We start from the raw sequence: 26,178 nt of genomic DNA on the forward strand, positions 1-26,178 counted from the left end.
AGTCCATCACATCCCTTAATCATTAGGAGTCTTTACATCCATACCATAGGTAGTCATATCAACTTTCATTGTATATTTTATTTTATACTCTAACAATTCCTTATATGATAGAAGTATATCTAAAGGCTTACCTAATGAGGTTTTAACGGTAAATAATGGTTCACAAAATAAAAATTACTCTATAACATATTACACTAGTTCCCAAAATTAAGAAGAATTTGCTTAAATTATCTTAATTCACACAGACAAACAAACATGGAGGAACCATATTGAAAATGAGACTTGATAAAAGATTGTACCAATTGGAACTATCAAAAATCAAAACGTACTTGGCTCCTCAAAAGTTTCTTTGAGCAATTAGTTTAAAAGCCTTGTCATCGAGTCAATGTAGCTGAAAAATGCAACTTCGTTGGTAATCTTTGACATTAAAGGTTAGGTCATCTTTCTAATAGAATCTTAAATCATGTTCTAGATTCCTATACTCCAAAAATTTCTAAGAAATACAAGAGTATTTATGATGCTTGCCAATTTGGTAAATCTCATTTACTTTCTTTCAACCAATCCAAGTCTTTCGCTCAAAGTAGATTCACCCCAATTTTGATGGAAAGAAATCTCCTACTTCTATGGCAAGAATAAGCAAAAAATGGAAAACTTCAAACCAGAGAACAAACCACGGCCCACAATGAAAAATCCATTATGTCAAAAATTATTATATCGCTCAGTTAACTAGAGCTGATATACCATACTTAAAAGTATTTCAATTGGGATGATTAAAATCCAAACCCATGAACTTCTTCTATAATAGTTGGAACACACCTGCTCATTGTATTTTCAGATGTAGGACAACTTCTAACACATTGAGACCATCATTGTATTCTCCCAGAGACAACTTCTATTCCAATATTTTGGCAAACCCCAACAAATTTTCCCTCTAATTAACACACAAATCTGGTGGTTCTCTACCTTCGTCATACAGCACAAGAAACTAATAGATTTCTTTTAATGTTTTGTTCATGGAAAGGAGGAATTAAGAGATCTTTTAATATGTTTTGTTCATCTTCTGTTATTCTAGATTTTCATTTAGTATTCTTCTTATTTTCAGTGATGAATGATTTAATATTGATCCTTTCTTTCTCATCCACGAACTAATTGTCTTTAGATCCAACTATGAAAATGCAGTGACATATATTTTAATTTGATATGTTGTAGTTAAGCCCTTAAACATAGTTGGATTGTAGTTTGTTTCCATTGAACTAATGAAATTCCTTATTTAAATTGGTAATTTAGGTCAGCATAAAAGTTACAAATTAATACTGAAAAAAAATGTAATTTTATAGCGGACTTCATGAAAATAATGGAGGAATAAACATACGTTAATTGACCCTACACACAGGAAGCTTACCTATAAAATTAAAGATGATCGAATTATTTAAGATCAGATTGACCATAGAAATACAAGTGGGCGCTCCAATGTATCTATTACTTCGATTGTCTGAGCACTACAGAATTGGGTCACCTTCACATCATTCCATTTTAATAATCTCATTTACTTTATTTTTATAAAGTTACTCTTCTAAATTAAAAAACCCCCAAATTTAATTATTTACTTACTTGTCTGCTTAATCATTAAAGCGGTTTCATTTAAAGCTATTCCATCGTATAGTCTTTGTGGAATATTCCTTGTACTATTTGTTTTATTGGGTGCACTTATATTTATTTTTAAGGTGGAAAGGTAGTGAGTATGGTTAAACTGATTAGATATTGGACCAATACTGATAAGTGGTTGAACTTCAAACCTTACTTTTCACCATTGACATGAATTAAAATGTATAACATGTGAGGGTGGAGATTCGAACGCACGACTTTTTAATCGAATATAAGTGTTTTAATCATCGAAATATATTCAGGTTGGCGAAGTAAAGTCATACGTTGATATTAGGACTATCGTTTAATTAATTGTGGTCTATTTAAGAAAAAAAACTAATTAGATGTATGCTTAAGAAAATTGATTTCGCAAAGAAGAAATAAGAGAGGTCTAGCGCAGGTAACAAACTTCATCTTTTTCCTTTACAAAGCTGGATGGAATTTAAGCTCCTCAATTAGAGTAGATGTCAAATAGGCCCTCATTAATTAAGACTCCGTCATCTTTTGGCGATTAATTTTAGAGTGAGTGAAGAAGCTTCAAGATATCCAGAAATAGGTTGTAAGCAAAATATATATATATGTGTGTGTAGGAACCAAAATATTGCAAGACCCAAACCATAATCTAAAAAAAAATTACATAAAAAGGGACCAGCCATGTTATCATGAATTGACAATTTTGCCCTTGACATAGACATCAGATATCAATGAAGTTGCTACGGGTTACGTCCATCCAAATCAAACCACTTTTTTGTGTGCCTCAAGATATTATTTTCGATCATTCACAAAAAAAAATAATAATAATAATAAATAAATAAATAAATAAGATATTATTTTCGACATTTTTTGTCCCTTTCTTCCATTCTAATATCTGAAGACCATCAACACCTCGCATTTTTTTAATTGTTTTTCAATTTAAACATATTTCAAATGAGAATTAAGAAAGAAATAAGGGCCTAACTCCAGAACATACCAAAAAGAAAAAATAATAATAACTCTACATGTTATAACATAATAAAAATTAAATACGAAAAAAAAAAAGGTGAAAATTTAGGCAACCTCAACCTATTTCAAACTCCAAAAAAAAATTTAATTACATCTTTTTAAATGAGTTAAAGTACAAATTTAGTCCTAAATTTTAATAATCCTGTCGGTTTAGTTTCTAAAATTTTAAAAATTTCAATTACCCTTTATAAACTTTGAATTGCAATTCACAAGATATTTGCTGGACAAATTTGGATTGATTTTACGCAACATGATAGACAAAGGGTAGAAATGAGACTATTAAACAAATTATTTACTATAGTTTAATGCAGGGTAGATTTTTCGTTCCTTTTTTTTATGTTAAGAAAAATAAGTTATTAAAAAAAGAATTCAAACGGCTATCTTTTAAGTGACTAATATGAAAATTGAACCTGAGTTTAACTCAATTGATTAAGACATATATCTCTCATTAAAATATCGTGGGTTGAAATTACCACGTACTGAGATTTGAAAAACTGAAGTGTAAAATTTTTTATTCTACTCCAATTCCATTCTTATTTCCATATTATCAAACGTTACAATAAATAATTTTTTCTTAAATCACTTTTATTTGAAGTCTTGGTTAATCATTGAAGATCTTTATAAGCTGAAAGTGCCAATTTTATAATTTTCCTAAAAATGGACTCCACATATTTTATATATAATCAGTCTTAATTCAGGTAAAACAATTATAGAGAGACAGAGAGTGTGTTTTGTCCATTCCTTTTTGGTAAGATAGTGCAAATTTCTTTCACTAATTTTTAAAATCATACAAAAATTAAAGTAATAAATAGAAGAACATACAAAATTTAATAATTAGAAGAGCAACTATCTAAGAATTCATGTAATAATTAAATAATAAGAAGATAGGAACAATATATGGCTTTTTTATATTTTTTTGGGTAAAAAATCATAATTGTATAATTTAAAATTCAAGAAAATTGCTGATATTATAATATAAAAATAAAATATAAAATTTTGGGGGCCATGACTCCCTTATTCCCAATGATGGTCGAAGAGGAAGTGGTGGGTCGATGGGAGCAAGTTGAGATGTAATGTGGGGCCGATGGGGACTTTTTTTCTTTTTTGTAAAATGACAATTTTTTTTTATATAAAATGATTTTTTTCTCTCTTTTCAAACGAATGAGATATGAGATATGTTATTGTGAATGTTATAATATCTTATATTAGGTGGATTCTTTGTTATAATATTTTCTATTTTACCCTTTTTTTTTCTCAATATAACGATATTAATTCATCATTGATAATGATTATACAATCCTTGATTTGTGAAAATCCTTCTCAACAGATGAGGCTGTAAATTGGATAACTTATATCCATTATGTGGCAAGATCTTTTGCTTTGATTTAGTTTCACCATGTATTTAGGGAATCGAACCGCTGCTCATTCTCTAGTGAAGGAAAGCATCATGATGAGTCATTCGTTTTTTGGCTTACCAACTTTTCTTTTTTTCTCAGTCAGCTGATTTGTAACATCATGTAAAGAAGTTCTTTTAATACGATCCATTTTCAAAAAATAAAAATAAAAGATAAAAAAAAAGCCTTGATAATGAATTGATGTTTTTGATTTGGTTGATTGAATAAAAAATAGGAATAAGTGGGAAGAAACAATTTTGGATGATTTATGAAGTAGGGTGTTCACTTTTCCACACTAGAATCACTACAAACATGACCGTTTCCATTATGGTTTTGAGAAGTATTAGATAGGTTTTCAAAACATGACGAAGAAGTAGAAATTATTTACAAAATACTATTAAAATACACAATATATTTTTCAAATATATATGCGTGTAAAAGCACTTCATAAGAACAATGTAAATAGTGACATAAATTCTGACATCATATTCATAATTACCACATTCAGAAGCTCCAACTTCGTATCAAGGTCCATCATCATCTTCCTTTGGCTTATCATCGACAACCTATTTAAGGTTCCAACCAAAAGAGTCATTTCATTTTCAAGTAGGGTTCTACTGATTACATAAATCAATACTTACAATTGATTAGTAAAAGATTTATGACTTCACCTTGTACAATTTGAGAAGAGATTTTATTTAATAAAAAGAAGAATCTACTTCCTAGTAAATAGTAACTTAGAAATAGTAAATAGTAACGATAACGGTAAATGAGATGTAATGTTAATAGGGAATAAATTTAAAAGTATAATCGAGAAAATGGAGTATATATGGAGTATAGGAGAGGTATATAAAATCAAAAAGCTTGAGAAATTATAGTGTGTATTATAGAAAAAAAATAGTAAATAGTAACTTTTTTTCTAGTACAACATGTAGGGTTGAAGGATCAAACTCACAAATTTTTTATTTGAGATACATGTCAATTACCGTTGAATATGTTCGCTTTGGCCAATAAATAATAATTTATGAAGTAAATTATAATACATTGATGGTAAAATTTTATCATGTCATATTTCATATTAAACAAAACATAGATAATAAATTATATGGTAACATGGAGAAAATGATAGAGTAAAAAATAAAATCTAAGTGGAAATAAGAGCTTCAAAAAATGTTAGTAAAAATGATGCACGATGAGAAAACTACTACACAATGTAGAAAAATGAACTAATGAAAAAGTACCCCACAAAAGAATGGTGATTGATTATAAAAAAAAAAGATGATAAAATGTTTTTAGAAATTTCTTTGTGGAATATTAATTGTAGTTATATAAATGAAAGAGAATAGTAATTAGAAGTAAAACAATAAAGGAAGAGAATAGTAACAAAAATTAAAATAATCGACCTGAATTATGGAATATATACATTAAAAAGGGGTAGTATAGGAGTCAAAAAAATAAGTGAAAAAGAAATAAAAAAATGAAATAACAATAAAACATAGGTAGGAGATACTAAAAAAACCATTAAAAAATTGAAAGCATAAAAACCTGTATTAATTAAAAAATATGTGAAAAAACTAATCAGAGATAAAGACTTGAAACAAGGTTAATAGAAGATCAAAGTGATGATTGAAGAACACAAGAAGATTAAAAACGTAAGTTAGTTTAAAAATAAATTTAAAAAAACCAAAATTTCAAATAAAAAGAATCGAAATCATATATTTCAAATTTGAAAGAAGTTCCAAATTTATTAGGCTAACAATAATAAGAGTAGTACTAAAAAAAAAGGGAAATAAAGAAAATAAAGAAAATAAAAACAATAATAAGGATAAAAGTGACCATACGTAGAGGAGAATTAGAAAGTTAAATTATGAATGACTATTTATATAATACCTTTTTATTTTATTTTATTATTATTATTACTTTTTTATCTTGAACTAAAAAGGCTTGAATGAGAATCTCCACCATAATTTTTTTTCCTTTTACTATTTTGCATTTCAATGGTATAAACATTGTATTAAATATTCTATTGACATATTGAGATCTCTCCATCGACATTTCTATATATCCATGAGTTCCATATCAATATAAAGGGTAAATTAATATTTCCACAACGTTATAACATAATCAACAAAATACAAACAATATCAGCAAAATTATGATTTTTAATTTATTTAGAAAGAATGAAATCCTAATTTGTTAATTTACATATTTTTACGAATTTTTTTATTTTTATAACTTTTTCATAAATATCTATCGACATCTATATTTTTTGATGTTTTTATGAAATTGAGATTTCGATGTCTTAAATAGACGGATCATTCTTCTAACACGAAGTTACTTTGATGGTAATTAGCAGTCATGAATTCGAATACTCACGTCATCCTGCTCTACTAAAAAAAAATAGGATCACCCTAATTTTCCAAAGAGATATTGGAAAAGAAAAAGAAGATATTGGAAAAGAAAAAAGAGAGAGAGAGAGAGAGGAAGGGCCATGTCATGGATGCCATTTGTAGAAAGCCCACCACCTCATTGTGAGCCCTTCAATTTCTATCCTGATGCCACGTGTCCTCTTCTCAGATATTTTCCCCACTCTTCCCTATTAAACCCCCTTTCCCTTCCCCCTTCATCCTCATCCCCACTCCCAGAAATCTCCTCTGTTTTGCTCTGCTTCAATGGCTTCCTCCATTGCCTCCACTCTCGCCACCAATCTCCACAAGCCCTCCTTCTTGGACTCCTCCTCCTCCTTCCATGGCGTCCCTCTCGCCCCTCCCCCCTCCCTCCGCCTCAAGTCCGCCGCCCCCGCCGCCTTCTCCATCTCCGCCTCCGCCTCTTACGATCTCAACCAGTTCAACTTCAGCCCCATCAAGGAGTCCATCGTCGCCCGCGAGATGACCCGCCGCTACATGACCGACATGATCACTTACGCCGACACCGACGTCATCGTCGTCGGCGCCGGCTCCGCTGGCCTCTCCTGCGCCTACGAGCTCAGTAAGAACCCCTCTGTTCGCGTCGCCATCATTGAGCAGTCCGTCAGCCCCGGCGGCGGCGCCTGGCTCGGCGGCCAGCTCTTCTCTGCCATGGTATTCATTTACTTCCCATTTTTACCTCTGCCTTTAATCTAATCTGATGCATAACGTCTCTTTTTTTTTCCTTTTCCGGCTTACCATGCTCTGTTTTTTTCTCTTTCAAAGCATCCCTTTTAATCCTGCATGCCATATATAGCCATGAAAATTTATTTACTGTGGCACCCATGATCTGTCTTGCCCCTCAATTTCATGTTTCTTTAGGTCTATTATAAACCAAGATTTCTTTTTTCCTTTTATAACTTGCCCCTCAAAATCTGTGGCCGTTTTGACTCGTCGCCAGATTTCATTTTTGGGGTGGATCCTCGTTTGATTATGCTTGTTTGAGCGGTATTATATTAATATTGATTGGATTTCATCTCAAAATTATTGACCATACCAAGAGTAGTCCACATCTGGATCTAAAAATGATGAAGTTGAAATGAGTGTGTAAACATAGGAATTGATTGAAATTGTAAAGGGGGTTTTTTTAAAAAATGTTTGTGGAACACGAACAGGTGGTGAGGAAGCCGGCGCATTACTTCTTGGACGAGCTGGGCGTGGAGTACGACGAGCAGGATAACTACGTGGTGATAAAGCACGCGGCTCTGTTCACCTCAACGATCATGAGCAAGCTTCTGGCCCGCCCCAATGTCAAGCTGTTCAACGCCGTGGCCGCCGAGGACTTGATCGTCAAGGGCGGCAGAGTCGGCGGCGTCGTCACCAACTGGGCGCTGGTGTCCATGAACCACGACACCCAGTCCTGCATGGATCCCAATGTCATGGAGGCCAAGGTGGTGGTCAGCTCCTGCGGCCACGACGGGCCCTTCGGCGCCACCGGCGTCAAGCGCCTCAAGTCCATCGGCATGATCGACAGCGTCCCCGGCATGAAGGCTCTCGACATGAACACGGCGGAGGACGCCATTGTTAGGCTCACCCGAGAGGTCGTCCCCGGTATGATCGTCACCGGCATGGAGGTCGCCGAGATCGACGGAGCTCCAAGAATGGTAATAACAACTAACACCACTCTAAAGAAATCATATCTGCTACTATAATTTCAATTTTGTTAAATTTTGTGTCTAATCAGTCTGTTTGAAAATTGAAAATCCAGGGACCGACTTTCGGGGCGATGATGATATCAGGGCAGAAGGCGGCGCACTTGGCACTGAAGTCATTGGGGCTGGGGAACGCCATAGATGGAGAAAGAAAGAAAGTGGAAATGAAGGATGAAGAAGCAGAGCTGCTAATCGCGGCGGCGGAATCGCCGGAGGTTGCAGATGCTTGAGAGTTGAGTTTAGAGGGTGTTTGATTTGGAAGGAAGAAATAATTGGCTGTGGTTTTGGTTTTGGTTTTGGTTTTGAGTTTGTGTTTGTGATTAATGGCTCTGTTTCGGTAGCAGAATGGTTAGGGGTTTGGGGAAGACAAATATCCAGTCGCCTTTTTATCTCTTTTCATTTTGTTAATAAAAAAAAACATGATGCGTTTCCCTGACATCTTTTGTTTCCTTTCGTTTTTTGTTTTTTATTTTGCAATTTGGCACAGAAAATCATTTGTGTCTTCTTTTGATTATTTATCTATTCAGCCAAAAAGATTTTGAAACCATAATTCTTTTAAAGTACTTTTGGACATGTTACCGTTAATTGTTTAATATTTGTAATTGCTTCTTCTGAAACTTCTAGGCGCTCAAGACACGTGAATCTGTGGCAGTGGCAATGACAACTACTGCAGGGATAAAGGAAACAAAATTTTTAAAACAGAAGAATGGAAGGTTTGAGAATTAAAGGGATAAATTAAAAAACAAACGACGTGGAAAGAGATATACCACATAAGCTCTGTATGAATACAAAATTAAACAAAACTAATATAATTGCTAGAGCAGAAAGCCAAGTGAACAATTTCTTCATTAGTCCAATGACTGTTTAGAGTCATTTTTTAAACGTTCCTTTCCAAATTTGAGAAATTAAATAGATACCGAACTTAATTTTTTATATTTTACCCATACTGTTCAGAAACCTTTTTGGTCAGTCAAGTAAATAGTTTAAAAACTATTTAGAACCATTTCTCAAACTTATAAATTAAAATATTTCAATTTTCAAACTGAAGACCAAAATATTCCTTTTAAAATTTGAGAAATTAAATAGATAATAAACTCAAACTTTAAGGATAAAAATGTATTTTACCCAATATTGTTTAACAGTGATGTTTATGAAAAATGAAGGTCCACAAAATTGCAGCTTTTTTGACATTACAAATGATGTTTAATTATTCTTATTCAAAATTTATTATTATTTTGAGAGGAGTCCCCTTTTCTTAACAAATATTTTTCCCAAAAATTACTTTAAATTTGCAAAAAGGTGATGGCTTTCCACATTTTCATGCTTTTCCCAAACTACTATTGAGGTAGTATATAGAATTGATTATTTATAAGATAAAATAAAAGCTATCTATTTTCTTGCCTCCGTACTATTTATCCACAATTGCACAAGCATCATGTGGTACCACTAGAAAGAGTACAATTTTTTTTCAAAAAATAAAATAATAATAATAATAATAAATGAAAGAGTACGAATTCCGTAAAAAGTTACACTGAATTACTCTTTTAAATGCTAACACTTAAAATTGTTCAACTTGTATGATTAAAATTAATATAATTTGTCAAAGTTAGGAATAAAAATTATTTATTTTATTTTATTTTGATGGTGAAAGTAATTTTATTTATTGGTATTTTTGGCAAAAACTTTAAATTTTATTTAATCATTTTCTCTGTTTATTTTATGTGTATAATTCAATTAATTTAATTTATTTGTACATTTGAATTTTTGAATTTGAATTTGAGCTCTTAAATGTTTATAACGGCTAGTTTTCTTTATTGGAATGTTTTACTAATTGATTATATGAAAATTGTGTTTTAATTGTATTGAGAGATTTGAGGTTGAATTGGAAATGTGATAAATTTACTTTCGTTCTCATGTCAATTTTTCTTGGCTTGTAACATATCAAGAAAGAAGCGTGGAGTAAAGTTTGTTTATTCTCTCAAATTGTTCAAGTATTGTTTATGATGTAAAATTTTGACAGAGATTTTTTTATGTAATTCGATAAGTACAATTTTGTGAGTTGTTTTTCTTTTTGTGAGATTTCTATCAAGTATTAGAGAAGACACATCCACCATTCAAGGGAGTATGGGTGTAAGTTGGTCGGTTCGGGTCGGTTTCCGTACAAAACCGATCCGACCCGAAAATGTTCGGTTTTTAGTCGGTTTGGGTCGAATCGGGTCTGTTTGATTTCGATTTTTTTTCTTTTTCTTCTTCTTCTTCTTCACACTCTGGGTTTCTCCTCACAAGCGATAGAATGGCAAAAAAAAAAAAAAAAAGAAAAAGAAAACCATCCAAATAAAACTTTCCATCTTCAAACCTTGAAAATCAAAATCCACCGTCCAACCAAACCAAAACCTAGCTTCAAAACTCACCTTCTACAAAATACATCAAAACTCATCTTCAAAATCAAACATAACTTCAAAATCAAAATCACCTTCAATATACAACAAAAACCCAACTTCAAAATCAAACCCACGTTCAAAATATAACAAAAATACACAAAGCCCCACCTTTAAAATCAAAAGAAGATATAAAAAAAATCAAAACAAAGAAGAAAGAAAAGGGAGGTTAAAAATACACGAAACCCCACCTTTAAAATCAAAAGAAGATATAAAAAGAAATCAAAACAAAGAAGAAAGAAAAGGGAGGTTAAAAATATACAAAACCCCACCTTTAAAATCAAAAGAAGATATAAAAAAAAATCAAAACAAAGAAGAAAGAAAAGAGAGGTTTTCCCACCGTCGTGAATCTTTGTCTATGTTGCCTGCTAATTTTTGTCGCCGCCGTCTTGGAAGGGGGGGAGGGGGAGGGGGAGGGAGTGGGGCATGGAGGAGCTTCAGAGAGGGGGAGGAAGAGGATTCAAGGGAGAGAGGGAGTGGGAAGGAGGGAGGAAATGGGGCATGGAGGAGCTTCAAAGAGGGGGGAGGAAGAGGATTCAAGGGAGAGAGGGAGAAGTGGGAGAGAAATGGGAGGCGGTTGATTGAATAAAGAAAAAGATGAAGAAATAGGGTAAGTGGGGTAAGTTTTTAAAACCCTCGGTTGGTTCGATCCGAACCGAATCGAACCGACATTTGAAATAACCGAACTGAATCCAATCGATTCGGTTCGGGTCCTTTCACCCCTAGAAGGGAGTTCAAGCAGTGATCTACAACGCAAGGGGAGCTTGTTCAATTGAAGGAGAAGTCCATCAAGTATTGCGACATAATTTAAGAAGGGAGTTCTTTTATGCATAAGTCAATATTGATTGTAAATTGTACTAACTTTTAATTGTTAATCTTATTCTCTAGGCGTTGTCTCGTGGAGTACGTTGGGAAACCGAACCACGTTAAAAACGTCTTTGTGTCAACTCACTTAAATATTTTAATTTCTAAGATCCAAAATTTTGAAACTTTAAAAATAGAATAATATTTTAGCAAGATAGTTAGATCTGTCAGATGGGTTACTTTTAAGCATACATAAATTAGTCTAGAGATCCTTCCTCGAACAAAGTATCATCAAGCTTCCCCTTAAAGAATCATTCATCGGTGTCTTATTATGAGCAAATCACTTTTAACCAAACGCCTATACTCTCACCAAAGCATAACCGTCTATCGGATAGCTCAACTATGAATTTCCAGAGGCTTGCCACTTTATTCGGCACTCGAGGATTCTCCCCACATGGCTGAGTTAGGGACAAGGCTATAATATCACTTGTTAATGATAAGAGACTACCATCCACATCTCCATATAACGATATTGTCCACTTTGGGGATAAGCCCTCCTAATTTTGTTTTTGGTATATGTTGAAACAAAAATTTCGGCTAATTATGAAATGTCAAGTCACAAATTTAAAATTATATTTAAGACTAACCACAAATTTACACGTGTCCTAAATTAATTTTAAAATCGACAAATCAAATTATGACACGTATCTCTTTTATGGCCGTCCGATAAAATCAACTAATTGGATCAAACCCATAAAGAGACTGGGCCCAAGCCCATGATCCATTAAGCCCATGACCCATATAAGACACACAAAAGCTCTATAAATAGAATGGGGTCACCTCTCATTTAGAGGATTGGAAGAAGAACGGTCAGAACGAGATAGAAGAATTGGAGATCAAAAACACTCAGAATTGTCTACAATCATTCAAAGTCAAACGAAGCATCCAAAGCCAACAAGACTTGAAGAATTCAAAACTTGAAGAGTAAGAGACTTCAAGAACATTGGATCTTCTCTTCCCAAGCAACAATACTCGAAGAACTTCACAAGTTGGAAAGCCGAAGAACTTCAACAAGCTACAAAGCCGAAGAACTCCACAAGCTGCAAAGCCGCCGAAGAACTCCACAAGCTATAAAGCCGAAGAACTCCACGAGCGCAAAGCCGAAGAACTTCACAAAGTCTTCATCAAGCTACAAGCCAAAGAACTTCATCAACAAATCAAAGTCTTCAAATAAGCTCAAAGTCAAAGACTTCAAAGATCCTTCGTAAAGCAAGAAGCTGAAGGCATCAACCATTGATTCGAGAACAAGCTTACGAGCCCTTGAATTAAAGTTTACATTTGAGAGAATTAATCAGATACATTAGAGATTGTAACACCGACATACATAAATACAAATACAAGTTCATTAATTCGAGTTTTCTCTTATTGAATTTCTCGTCGAACAATATCACCCAAAAGACGTCGTTGTAATGAAAATGTTGTTCATAACTTATATATCCAAAATCTTTCCCTTCCGTAATCACTTGAGACTTTGATTGCATTTCCAACAAAATATTATCTCGAAGTTTTTCCTTTCTAAACTTTTTTTCTCTAAAATTTTCTCTTATTCACAGTGTAAATTTACTCTCTAAACTTTATTTTCAAATTTTTTTAATCTCTCTAAACTTTTGTTATCATGTTTCTACATTAAGAATGACAAAATTTTCGCAGGATCGGGTTTTCGCTCTAAGAATAGGATGCATTTACCAGGCATGATATCCTCAATTCTATTTTTAAATAATTAATATATATTTTATTAACTATTTTAAAAAATTATAAATTAAATATTAAATACTTTTTAAACTAATTATTTATACTAGTAAATACAGTTTTTTAGTAATATATATATTACTCTTTCTTATTTTTAAGTTCTAAAACTAATTAACTCTAAGAATAGGGAATGCATTTACAACGCATGGATGGATAGTGTCGGGAAAGTCATTCCTTGCATAAGCTCGAGTTGATCTCTGATGTCCTCAATTCTATTTTTAAATAATTTTAATATTATTTATTAACTATTTTAAGAACTATAAATTACATATTAAATTTTTTAAAACTAATTATTTATACTAGTAAATAACAGTTTTTTAGTGATATATATATTACTCTTTCTTATTTTTAAGTTCTAAAAATAATTAACTCTGAGAATATGGAATGAGGCATGATGGTCTCAATTCTATTTTTAAATAATTAATATTATTTAAATCCATAAATAATTCATATATATTTTATTAACTATTTTACAAAATTATAAATTAAATATTAAATATTTTTTACACTAATTATTTATACTAGTAAATAACCGTTTTTTAGTAAAATATATATATTATTCTTTCTTATTTTTAAATTCTAAAAATAATTAAATTAGTTACTAAAGTGTAATTTTTCAGATTTTTAAATAATTATTATTTAAAAACAAATGACAAAACTAATGTACGTACCAAACTTAATTCCAAAACTAGGGTACGTAAATCGCGGCATCGACTGTGATTTCACAAAAATCGCAAGTATAGGCTATGATTTCAAGCTAAATCGCAGCCCGTGCCTTGACGTGGCTCCAATTCTCCTTTCATCTCCTTGCCCCTCCATTCCCGCTGCCAAGTCCGACCACCGTCGAAATTTGCAGCATGTCGTCGCCCGCCGTGTTTCTCTGTCGTCCGCTCCTTGCCACGGCGGCTTCTCCGATCGCCAGTATTCTTTTTTTTTTTAATTTTCTTTTGTTTGTATTTGTCTTCTTACTACTTTACCATGGTGTCTTTTTTTTAAATATGTCATGCACGTGAGTATATTGTTTCGTAGTTTAATATTTTTATATATAATTTTTGTATTAGATTATTTAAATTAGTTTTAGATATAAATGTTGTAATGTGTTACAAATTTGTTTGGATTGCATTAAATTAATTATGGAAATAGATTGATTAATGCTGGATTATGGTTAACTTTTTTGGATTTATGTTTACTTTTTTAATTTAGGTTATGGGTATATAGTATGGATATTGGTTATATTTTTTTTTTGGATTTATGTTATAGATTATATTTAATTTTTTGGATTTATTTTATATGTTATGTATAATTATACAGATATAGATTATGAATTATGTTTTTTAAATAATTCGTTAATATATTTATAAATATTGTACATTGTGTCATTAGATTGTGATAAAATGGTGATACTTGAACCTAGAAATGGATCCGCTTATGATATTGAAGTAGAAGTTGATAAATTGTTTAGAACAGAATTGTGTTTGAACCTCCCAGTAAATTTGAGTCCCCCACTTCCAAATGAGGAGACACCTTCACAGATGTTTACTGAAATAGATCTTGAGATTGTAGACTCTATATGTGAAGAAGGGTCAAAGTGGTAAGAAGAGTCAATGTCTGTAGAAATTAATGTAGATAACATACGTATAGGGTCAAAATTTAGGAGCAAAGAAGAACTACAGTTTGTTATCATGAAATATTGTATTGCACAACATTATCATTTTGTTGTAAGAGAATCAAATCAGGATACGTGTTATGTAAAATGCAAACAATGGAATGGTGGTTGCAAGTGGAAACTTCGCGCTCGTCGACGTAAATCCCATGGGATGTCTGAAATCAATGTACTTGAAGAGGTTCATTCGTGCTTATATCCCGAGCTCACACATCATCACTCACAATTGGACTCAAATTTTATGTGTAATGAAATCCAAAATATCGTACGACGTGATCCTAGTACGTCTGTAGCTTCATTACAAGAAATCATAAAAAAAAATTTGGATTGTGTAATCTACAGACGTGTGTGGCAAGCTAAATGAAAAGCACTAATTAAAGCTTTTGGAGATTGGGAAAAATCGTATGAAAAGCTCCCATACTGGTTGAATGCTTTGGTGCATTACAATGCCGACACTCGAGTTCTCTGGGATTTAATACTTTCAAATAAACTTGGTAATCTTATTTTTGGGCGAGTGTTTTGGTCAGTTGGTCCTGCAATTGAAGGATTTAAACATTGTAAACCATTAATCTAGATTGATGGTACACACCTGTATGGCAAGTATAAGGGAAAATTACTTATTACCACCTCAATTGATTCAAATGAATATATATTCTCTCTTGCTTTTGCTATTGTCGAAGAGGAAAATACTTCTAATTGGTCATGATTCTTGTGTGCCTTGCTAAATTTGGTTACCGAACGAGATGATATTTGTCTAATTTTTGATCAACATGGAGGTATTTTGGCGGCTGTGAAAAATAAGGAAAATGGTTGGAGTGAACCAAGAGCACATCATCGATTTTGTCTCCGTCATGTAGCTAGCAATTTCAACAAAAAGTATAATTCAAAGCCCCTAAAAGATTTGGTATATCGTGTTGGGTGTAACACTAAAAACGTAAATTTGAAAGATATATGAGAGTGTTACAACAACTAAATCCAGATTGTATTGATTTTTTCACTCATATAAACATAGAAAAATGGACACAAGCACATAATTAAGGGTTTCGATATGGATGGATGACAATAAATATAACAAAGTGTATTAATGGTATTTTCAAGTGAGTCAGAATGTTGTCAATTACTGCATTGGTGAAGTTTACGTTTTTTCGAACTATTACTTATTTCGAGAAACGTAGAGATGATATCAGTGAAACATTTGCTCAGGGTGAAAAGTATACAAAGATGCTTTAAATAAATTGAAGAGGTGGGAGAAAAGAGCGGCGACATATTGCTCGACGAGAAATTCAACGAAGAGAAAACTCGAATTAATGAACTTGTATTTGTATTTATGTATATGGGTGTTACAATCTCTAATGTATAATCCTCTGTTTAATTCTCTCAAACGTAAATTTTAATTCAATGACTTGTGAGCTTGTTCTTGAATCAATGGTTGATGCCTTTAGATTCTTGCTTGTCGAAGGATCTTTGAAGTCTTCGGCTTTGAGCTTGTTGAAGACTTTGACTTGTTGATGAAGTTCTTTGGCTTGTAGCTTGATGAAGACTTTGTGAAGTTCTTCGGTTGTGCGGCTTGTTGAAGTTCTTCGGCTTTGCAGCTTGTGAAGTTCTTCGGCTTTACAGAGCGTGTTGAAGTTCTTTGGCTTTGCAGCTTGTGAAGTTCTTCGGCTTATAGCTTGTGAAGTTATTTGACTTTGCAGCTTGTTGAAGTTCTTCGACTAATTTGATGAAGACTTTGCAGTTTGATGGAGTCTTCAAGTATTGTTGCTTGGGGAGAAAAGATTCATTGTTCTTGAAGTCTCGTACTCTTCAAGTCTTATTGGCTTAGATGCTTCGCTTGACTATGAATGATTGTAGATGATTCTGAGTGCTCTAAATCTCCAATTCTTCTCTGGATCTCTTTTCGAATCCTTCCTTCTCCTTTCAAATGAAAGGTGACCCTCTATTTACAGATAGTTTTGGTGGGTCTTATATGGGTCATGTGCTTGAGCCTAGTCTCTTCATGAGTTTAGATCCAATTAGTTAATTTCATCAGACGGCCATAAGAGAGACACATGACATGATTTGATTCGTCGATTTTAAAATTAATTTAGGACACGTGTAATTTTATCATTGGTCTTAAATATAATTTTAATTTTGTCACGTGACATTTAGTGATTAGCCAAAATTTCTCCGTCAACACACATTCAGTGACTTCTATTGATCGAGAGACGCAAACTTTTCAAATCGAAACAGGAATGGATAGATTATCTCCTTATAAAGGGCAACATACTCAAGTTGTTTGCTTGAAGGAGAACACATGTACTTGTAACAAGTGACAATCTTTCAAGATACCGTGTTCTGAATGTAATTGCAGTCTGCAATCATGTTCACTTGCCATATTTGCATTATGTCGAGAAGTTTTACAAATTGTGACAGTACCAACTTTGTTATGCATCTTGCTTCTACCCTATACAACATAGGGACTATTGGCCGAAAGTCAAGTTTGATGTTATTTATTTGAACCCAAATTTGTTGAGAGAACATGGACGTCTAAAAACTTTCCGCATTAAACAATGAGATAGATTGGCGAGAGGTGGGTACGAAAGTTCATTGTGGAATATGCAAGAAAGGACGTAACAAACGTACATGTCCAACTTGCAATTATGGCGCTTCGTCTTCTAGACAAATGGATGATTAAGGCGGATTTTTTTAATTAATTTTTTAACATATTGTTACAGATCTATTAATATTAAAATCGATTCTATATTTTCTATGTACAGGTCGAAGCATATGTGGTCATATCGTTATCAATGTTATGAATCAATTGTTGCTTTGTAATAGCCTATATTTTATCATATATTCTGATTGTTGCTTTGTAATACACTACGCTTTATTGAATTATTTGTTACTTTGTATTAGTTTTATATTTGAGATTGTAATGTACTATACTTTATGCCCTGTTATTTGAAATGAACTTTGATTATAATTATGCTATTTATCTTATTATATTCCAACATTAATTATGGAACCAGGACCTTTTGATTCGCATCAGTTATACTTACAACGATCATATCGTTCACAATTAGTGTGAGATAATTGATCTACCATAGTTTTGCAATGTCGAAGAAGAGAGGTCGTAGTATCTCATAACATTAGACTAGATAATCGTATAATGTCATATCTACAACAGTCTGGATTTTGGAGAGTTTCACAGATAGGGTTTACTCAATTAGATTGACATCTTATTACTGCACTGGTTGAGCGATGGAGGTAAGAAACTCACTCATTTCATATGCCTGTTGGAGAGCGTACTATTACATTACAAGATGTTGCTGTACAGTTAGAACTACCTATTGATGGAGAGCCCATTACAGGATCCTTGCAATACGATTGGGCACAATATGTGAGGACTTACAGGGAGTACGACCTCCCCAACTTAAAAGGGCTCTAGGTTGAGTATTCCTTGGCTAGCAGCACAATTCATTGAATTACCACTAGATGCTGATGAGGTTACGATACAGAGATATGCACGAGTATATATTATGCAACTATTGGTGGATTTTTATTTCATGATAAATCTAACACATTAGTTCATCTCATGTTCCTTCAGTTACTGACAGATTTTGAGGTAGCTGGACGATATTCATGGGGTAGTGCATGCCTCGCATGGTTATATCGAGAACTTTGTCGGGCTAGCTAGTCGAGTCGATGCCATGAATATAGTAGGTCTATTGATACTTTTACAAGTGTGGGCGTGTGATAGGTTTCCTACAATTGCTCCACAACACCATATACTCACTCCTGAACAATATGCTAGACGTCTTCTCAATGCACGGTACATTCATTTTCATTTATCTATATTTGATTTTTAAAGTATATGTAACTGAATACATTTTACGTAATGCAGATGGAATGAAGTTTTGATAGCTTTTGAACAATCTACTAACATGTTGATTCAATATTGAACATGCTTTGATCGACTTAAGCCCAACGAGGTATAAGTGAATATATTACTTACAAATAAATACTTATAATCAACTTAATAATAATACTAATACTTACTTATTAATTATTTCAGATTATTTGGACACCGTACAATCACGACATTATGACTCAATTACCTTAATATTGTCATAATGGGCGAGACATTTGGTTGACTTCAAGCCCTCTTATATGTTTTCATATTATCGAGTGACATCTACCAAATCGAGTGTTGCGACAATTTGGGCTTCTACAGAATAAACCATCATACTGTAATACTGACACGAGTCTACATCAGATCGACCTACGAGGAAAACATGATCACAATTGACAACGTCAACATGCAACATATATATCACTATGGCGTCAACGTTGTGATTGGTGTGCATTTAGTGATGCGACAGATATGTCGGCCATGCCAAATGATTATCAAGAGTGATATGATAAAGAAAGTGTTTGGGGATTAAGTACCCTGGACACGTGGAGGACCCCTATTGGTGCTCCAAGATGGCCCATGAGTCATGCCTAGCTCGGATAGCCGAGATGGCTGCCACCAACGCCGGCGAAAGCTAAGTATGAGGGCCGAGGTGAACCTGGCTCAGGTCCGACCTGCCCAGAGGCTCGGTAGGGGCCGATGTGAGCAACTGTCTGCGACGTGATTACCGGACGTAACCGTTGGTCCCGAGATCACCGGGCGTAACCGACGGTCCCGAGATTACCGGGTGTAACCGTCGCGAGATTGGCGGGACTACCACCCATAAATAAAGGACCTCACTCCACGATCAGGTACGATGATTTCTGGCCTCGAACTAAACTTGGAATCCGACCTATACTGACTTGATCGTCGGAGTGCTCACCTTTCTGTGCAGGTCCGCTCAAAGGTTCAGGTCGGTACGGAGGCCGAGTTCGAGCTACACTCAGGAACACACTGTTGTGCACATCTTTGCATAAACAGAAAGTATATCACACGTGAATATGTTTATCACGGTTACATAGTTAGTATTACATTTCTTATATTTTTTAATTACAATATTTAAATCAAATTAAATATTAATAGTTATTATATAAATTACATGATTTTTTTGTTAGAAACGTACAAGACTATGCACTACAAGAAAATTTACCTGTATTAAAATCAATGTGTGATACTTGCATTCCCGTAACTGAATCAAATTCAGTTTATCCAAGAGTTGTTTCAAACTTTGAAATGAGGCATCCTCCTTGTAGGCGCAACCAAACACAACCAAATGAAGAAGTTCAAGATGAAGCACAAGAAGCTGAACATGTTCAAGAACAAAATGAAGATGTTATAGGAGACGAATACTCTTATACAATTGCATTTTCTAATGATTCCTACGCCAACAGTTCATTTAGACACTGCATCTAGTTTAGCTCATCAACCTGACTCATCACCTGTTCAGTAAGAACCTCGTCGTGGACGTCGTGTAAGAAGGCCACGACAATATGATACATGATTATCTATGTTTTGTAATATGTTTAAAAGTTTATAACAACTTTTTGTATCGAATGTTTAACAATTATAAAAATTTATATTTGACAAACGTTTACTTTATAATGTAAAAACACGAAAACACAAGTTTATAATTCATTGAATTGGTTTTAATATAATTTTAAACTTATAGACTTTAATCACATTTTAATCAAAACTTTAAATATAATAACAAAAAATAAAAAATTTAATCTCATCTTAATTAAATTTCAAAATATTAATAAAATAACAATATAAAAAAATTGAAATAAAAATATATAAAAAAGGAGGAAGCCGATCGAAGTCGAATGCAATGCATGTGACTTCCATATAGGCGGAAATCGCATACATTCTCACAACCCATGTGTGCCACGTCAAAATTACACATTTGCACGAAAGTCGCAGCCGATGTACGCGATTTTTTACTTCCACTTTGACCTAACCTATTTTTGTCAATAGTTTTGAAATCCTAATTTACTTTTATATTTATTTTCTTAGTATTTTTTGTTATTTATTTTTAAAATTAGATTATTTTAAATCCTAATTTTTCCCATAATGATTCTCGTCTCCAGATAGTTACTAGTGTGTGTGTTGTGTGTGCACTCGTGCGTGTGGTTACGAAGCCTTTAAAAGCAAAAAACAAAAATTGGTTACCAGACATATATAGTTTTTGTTTTATAAAAACAAAAAACAAAAAATAGAAAATAGAAATCGTTATCAAAAGAGTTCTTGAAAATTCGACGACTTATTATACACAAACTTGAAAGTTCACGGACCTATTAGATATAATTTTAAAAGTTCAAGTACTAACCTTTGTTCTAACTAGGGGTACAAGGAATGAAAAACTAAACTAAAAACCCCAACCGAATTGATTCGAATTTGATATTAATTGAAATAGTTTGATTCTAACCAAAAAACCGAGGGTTACAACTCTCTCTGTGCCCATTATCTCTAGGTACATTTACCAGTTGGTCCTCTCTCTCTCTACACATTTACGGGCAACCCGTCGGTAGCAAGGTAGCACACTGCTTCAAGCCAAACATGCATAACTTTGGAGTTTTTATGATCGAACAACCAAAAAGGAAGATACAGCTTGTTAGTATATGTAGTAACTATCAATTCATTTAGGTCTTTCTTAACCATACTTTCTCGATTTCAAGATCCCTCCCATTTGGATGTGGTACCGGTTCATCCATCTACCTCTCCTCTCTTCTCTCGGACGTCACACTTTAGGTTTCCAGCATCGCTTAAGGAGTGGTTACAACCATCCCGAAAATTGTGGTGTTGTCAGAAAAGCGATTAAAGACAGTGACATGCAATCTTGTGATCCTCAACTCGTCCCTTATGAGGATTGACCATTGAGATCTCCATTTGTTCAGCTCGGCCTTTATAAAGTTTCGGACAACCAATAAAATATACATGAGCTTGGCCAAGGAAAATGACCGAGCAATTTATTCTCCTTTGAAAAGTTTGGCCATCAGGTTGTGTCATTATAATGACTTAACACTTTTAGATCTATAATTTGTAGACACATGACGTCGAGAAATCACCTCCAATAGTAACGATAATGAAAGCTAACATTAGAAACTAAAATATAGAGTAACTTGAACCTACCCAATATATATTTTGGACAAAAAGATTGAAGGTAGAAATTTCCAACAAATCTAAAATGCTTTTGAAACCCATCAACCAAATGAATCTATTATCCAATTTTGAAGGACCCAAAAGATAAAAGAACCTTAAAAAGACAATATTAATTAATTAATGAAGTAACTAATTATTGTTTAGGAAGGCATGAAAAAAAGAAGTTGAAATTGAATGTTGAGAATGAGATTGAGAAAAAACAGAGCCAAGGAAACTTCCCAAGCTCTCCGGGCGAAAATGGCGGTAAAACTAGCGGAACAGAATTCACCTGACTCTGTCTTCTTCCTCTTTTATAACTATATCGGGTTTCCCCAAAGCCCCCCCAACTCCCCCTCCTCCGCCGCGTCCTCGCGCGGCGCCGCTCCTTCATCTCTTCCCCTTCAACAACAATCCAATTTAATTATTTCCTCTCTGCATTTTTCCTCTTGTGATGCCGATCTTTTCAGGCATGAAATTGCAAATGCTCTGTCCCAAGGATTTCATCTCCGTCACCGTCCTCATTTCCCTCCTTGTCTTCTCGCCAATTGAGCTCTGTTCCGGGCAAGACTACATAATCGGTGACGGAGCCGCCACCCTCGGAGGCGGAGGCGACGATGGCGACGACGCCAAGCCGAAGAAGGCGGCGCCTCCACCGGAGCAGGACAGCTGCAACGGAATATTCCTGTCGTACACGTTCATTTCGAGAGAGAAGGAGCTGCCGAAGGTGAAGAACGTGACGGCGCAGGCGTGGGCGTTCAAGTCGGAGGCGCTGATTCTGAACGCCGGGACGACGGAGCTGAAGGGCTGGCAGATGTTCGTCGGATTCCACCACCGGGAGATCCTCGTGGCGGCGGACGGGGCGGTTGTGTTGGACGGAGATTTCCCGGTGGACGTCAGCAATGGAACCACTTTGGCCGGAAATTCGATGACCGATCTTAAGACCTCCATTGAAACCGCCGGTGACATGGACCAGATCCAGGCCAAGATCGAGTTCACCGGAACTCAGTTCGGCCTCAAGCCGCCCGCAGTTCCGATGCCCAAGACAATTCGCCTTGTTAACGACGGTTATAAGTGCCCTGCTCCTCGTCGCCGGGGTAAGTTTTTTTTATTTATTTTTGTGATATTAGATGTCTTAACTATTTACATAGGTTAGAATCACATAGATCTTGTACAAATAAATGTTAGTAGTGTCTTAATTTTTTCAATTTGTTTTACTTCAACTTATCTTAGATTGGGATCTGAACAATATATGACTTATCAATTTAGATTAGCTTAGGTACATTTTGTTGTTTTCCTTTCAACATGTTTCTCTTCAATGTTTAATAAATCAATTAATAATATTTTAGATTGAAGTTAATATTTAGTTCGTAACTCCACCGGTTTATAAATATTTTATTAAATACACTTTTTAACACGTATACGAAAAATACTGAAAATATAGAATTGACCATTTTTTTTTATTAAATCTCTTGTTTTGAAGTCACTAACTAAACAAAGGTTTAATTTTTTGAATTAGGTCGAGAGTGCATTTTGGGAAAATGAGAGTTTTGTAATACAATCTTTATAAAGATGAATATGAAAAATTGTTGATAGAATTTACATAATTGCATATTTTGATCACTTGGGTGTATAATGTTTAGAAAGAAATATTTGGCTCCTTAATGATAAAGAACAATTTTATCCACCCTACTATTAAATGTTTGATAACTTAGAGAGAAATGTAGAAATAAAGATTTTTTTTCCAATAATGAGTTGCCAATGTTTGAATGGTGACGCGAACCAGATTGTTCCTTATAGTTGAGGAGCAAGTATTTACTTTATAGTTGAGGAGCAAGTATTTACTTATTTAGAATGTTTGTGTAGTATTTACGAGCGTGGGATAAAATTCATGATAGTTGTTATGTGTAGATATCATAGGATGAAAATTGAGATTTTATGATTGTAAATGAAATGTAGGTACAAGACAAATGCACGTATGCTGCAAAAAGGATCCAAAGTTGAAGGCGAAACCAGCGAAGAAAACCAAGTTCTTGGAGCGCCAAAATGGAGACCTGTCTCTGACTTATGATGTGCTGCAAGCTTACGGAAACAACTACCAAGCTCAAGTCACCATCGACAACAACAATCCCCTGGGCCGCCTTGATCACTGGAACTTGACATGGGAATGGATGCGAGGAGAGTTCATCCAAAGCATGAGGGGAGCCTACACTCACACAAGAGACATTTCCCAGTGCATTTACGGCCCCGTCGGCCAGTACTATCAAGATTTCGACTTCTCCGGTGTCATGAGCTGCGACAAGAGACCGATCATGGCTGATCTTCCAGCTGACCGAGCCAACGACGAGAAGATCGGCAAGCTGCCATATTGCTGCAGGAACGGGAGCTTGTTGCCAACTTTGATGGACGAGAGCAAGGCGCGGTCTATTTTCCAACTGCAAGTCTACAAGCTTCCACCGGACATGAACCGAACCGCCCTGAATCCGCCGCAGAAATGGAAGATCTCTGGTGTCCTGAACCCGAAATACACGTGCGCACCTCCAAGACGAGTCTCCCCGACGGAGTTTCCGGACCCGAGCGGGCTGCAGTCGACGAGTACGGCGATCGCAAGTTGGCAAGTGGTGTGCAACATTACAAAGCCAAAGGTGAAGCAATCAAAATGCTGTGTTTCATTCTCTGCATACTATAATGACTCTGTGATCCCTTGCAATACTTGTGCCTGCGGCTGCGGAGATGACACTGATAGCACTTGCAATGCAAATGCAAATGCAATGCTGCTCCCTCCAGAAGCACTTTTGGTGCCATTTGCTAACAGGACAGCAAAGGCAAAGGCTTGGGCTAAAATCAAACACTACCCACTTCCAAAGAGGATGCCTTGTCCTGATAACTGTGGAGTTAGCCTGAATTGGCATATTAACTCCGACTATACCGATGGATGGTCAGCAAGAATAACACTCTTCAACTGGGAAGATTATCCATTTGAGGATTGGTTTACTGCAATTCAGTTCAACAAGGCCGGTCGCGGTTATGAAAACGTTTATTCCTTCAACGGAACGAGGCTACCGAATGTCAAAAACACCATCTTCCTCCAGGGCCTGCCTGGTTTAACATACTTGATGGGAGAGGTGAATGGAACCAATCCCAAATCCGACCCCCGAGTTCCCGGGAAGCAGCAATCTGTGATTTCTTTCACCAAGAAGGGCCTGCGAGGCATTGACATTAAAGGAGGCGACGGTTTCCCAACCAAAGTGTTTTTCAATGGCGAAGAATGTGCACTTCCAAAACGAGTTCCCTTGGCAAATGCAGCCCACCGGTCTCGCCACGCTTTCACGCCCCTCGGCCTCTTCGTCTCAGCCATCACTCTCGCACTTATAAGTACGGATAGCTTCCGCTGATCGATCGAGCCGGTAGGCCTAACATCATCTTGGGAGACAGTTTTGAATAATACTTGGATTTTTGTTGAAAACTCTTCACCATTACTTTATCAGCCTGATATATAATTCTGTTTTTACATCATGTGTTAGCAGGAAGGAGATGATGTATGCTTTAAAAACTTGAGCTGATGATCTTGATCATGATGATGATGAATTGAAGCAATCTGTTTCTATCAAAAGGGGTCCTGAATTGGAAGGACACATATTACATAAAAACTCTCTACTCAAGTTGTAATTATTGGTTCTGTGTTATAATATGCAAATGAAAAATGGGGATATTCAGGGTTTTCTTTTTTCTTTTTTCTTTTTCTTTTCTACTCAATATGGTTCTTTTGATCTCATAGGATTAGGGTAAAAGAAATCTTTTAGTGTTTGATCAACGTTCAACAATGATTCTTCATCATTAGTTGCAACTGGATACAATCTTTTTGTTGTTTTTTTCTTATGACCTATAATTTGAGACTTGACAGAGCTTCAGATTCAGATCATAATATTTGGTGTTTACAATCTTGTCAAAGTCCCAATGAGTTGTGGAGTTGCAAGTTCAGTTTTAGATTTCATTTCAAATTATAATTTTGGGATTTTGTGTAAATAACCAGTTAACATGAAAGAAAATACATATACATATATATCTATAAGAACATGAGGAAGTTGGTAAAATATTTTAAAAGTGTATTGTAGTTTTCTAAATTTGGTATTAAATATTTGTGGAAAATCATAAGAATTACATTTAGGCTAAATTATTTGAAATGTTCATAAACTTTATATGAGGTTAGGTTGAATTATATCCCTATCCTTTAAAAAATT

At 34.6% G+C, this 26,178-nt stretch overlaps 2 protein-coding genes across 3 annotated transcripts; both read left to right on the top strand.

The window, feature by feature from the left end:
* The first annotated feature begins 6,659 nt into the window (after positions 1-6,659).
* On the top strand, positions 6,660-8,593 carry THI1 (thiazole biosynthetic enzyme, chloroplast (ARA6) (THI1) (THI4)). Its single transcript, XM_088118989.1, has 3 exons — positions 6,660-7,120; positions 7,621-8,109; positions 8,214-8,593. Exons 1-3 carry the CDS (start codon positions 6,713-6,715, stop codon positions 8,385-8,387), a joined length of 1,071 nt encoding a protein of 356 aa, XP_087975115.1. The 5' UTR covers positions 6,660-6,712; the 3' UTR covers positions 8,388-8,593.
* Positions 8,594-22,266: 13,673 nt separating this feature from the next.
* On the top strand, positions 22,267-25,664 carry LOC111022089 (COBRA-like protein 10). 2 transcript variants are annotated; one of them, XM_022299254.2, is made up of 3 exons: positions 22,267-23,034; positions 23,897-25,344; positions 25,465-25,664. In XM_022299254.2, the coding sequence occupies exons 1-2, from the start codon at positions 22,392-22,394 to the stop codon at positions 25,330-25,332; spliced, it is 2,079 nt and encodes a 692-aa protein (XP_022154946.1). In that variant the 5' UTR covers positions 22,267-22,391; the 3' UTR covers positions 25,333-25,344; positions 25,465-25,664. The 2 variants fall into 2 exon arrangements, with proteins under 2 accessions (XP_022154946.1, XP_022154945.1); XM_022299253.2 differs by having other exon boundaries at positions 23,897-25,664.
* Positions 25,665-26,178: the final 514 nt, after the last annotated feature.

Source organism: Momordica charantia (genome assembly GCF_013281855.1).
Source record: "Momordica charantia cultivar OHB3-1 chromosome 10 unlocalized genomic scaffold, Mcharantia_2.0 BLBB01000010.1, whole genome shotgun sequence".
Lineage (NCBI taxonomy): Eukaryota > Viridiplantae > Streptophyta > Magnoliopsida > Cucurbitales > Cucurbitaceae > Momordica > Momordica charantia.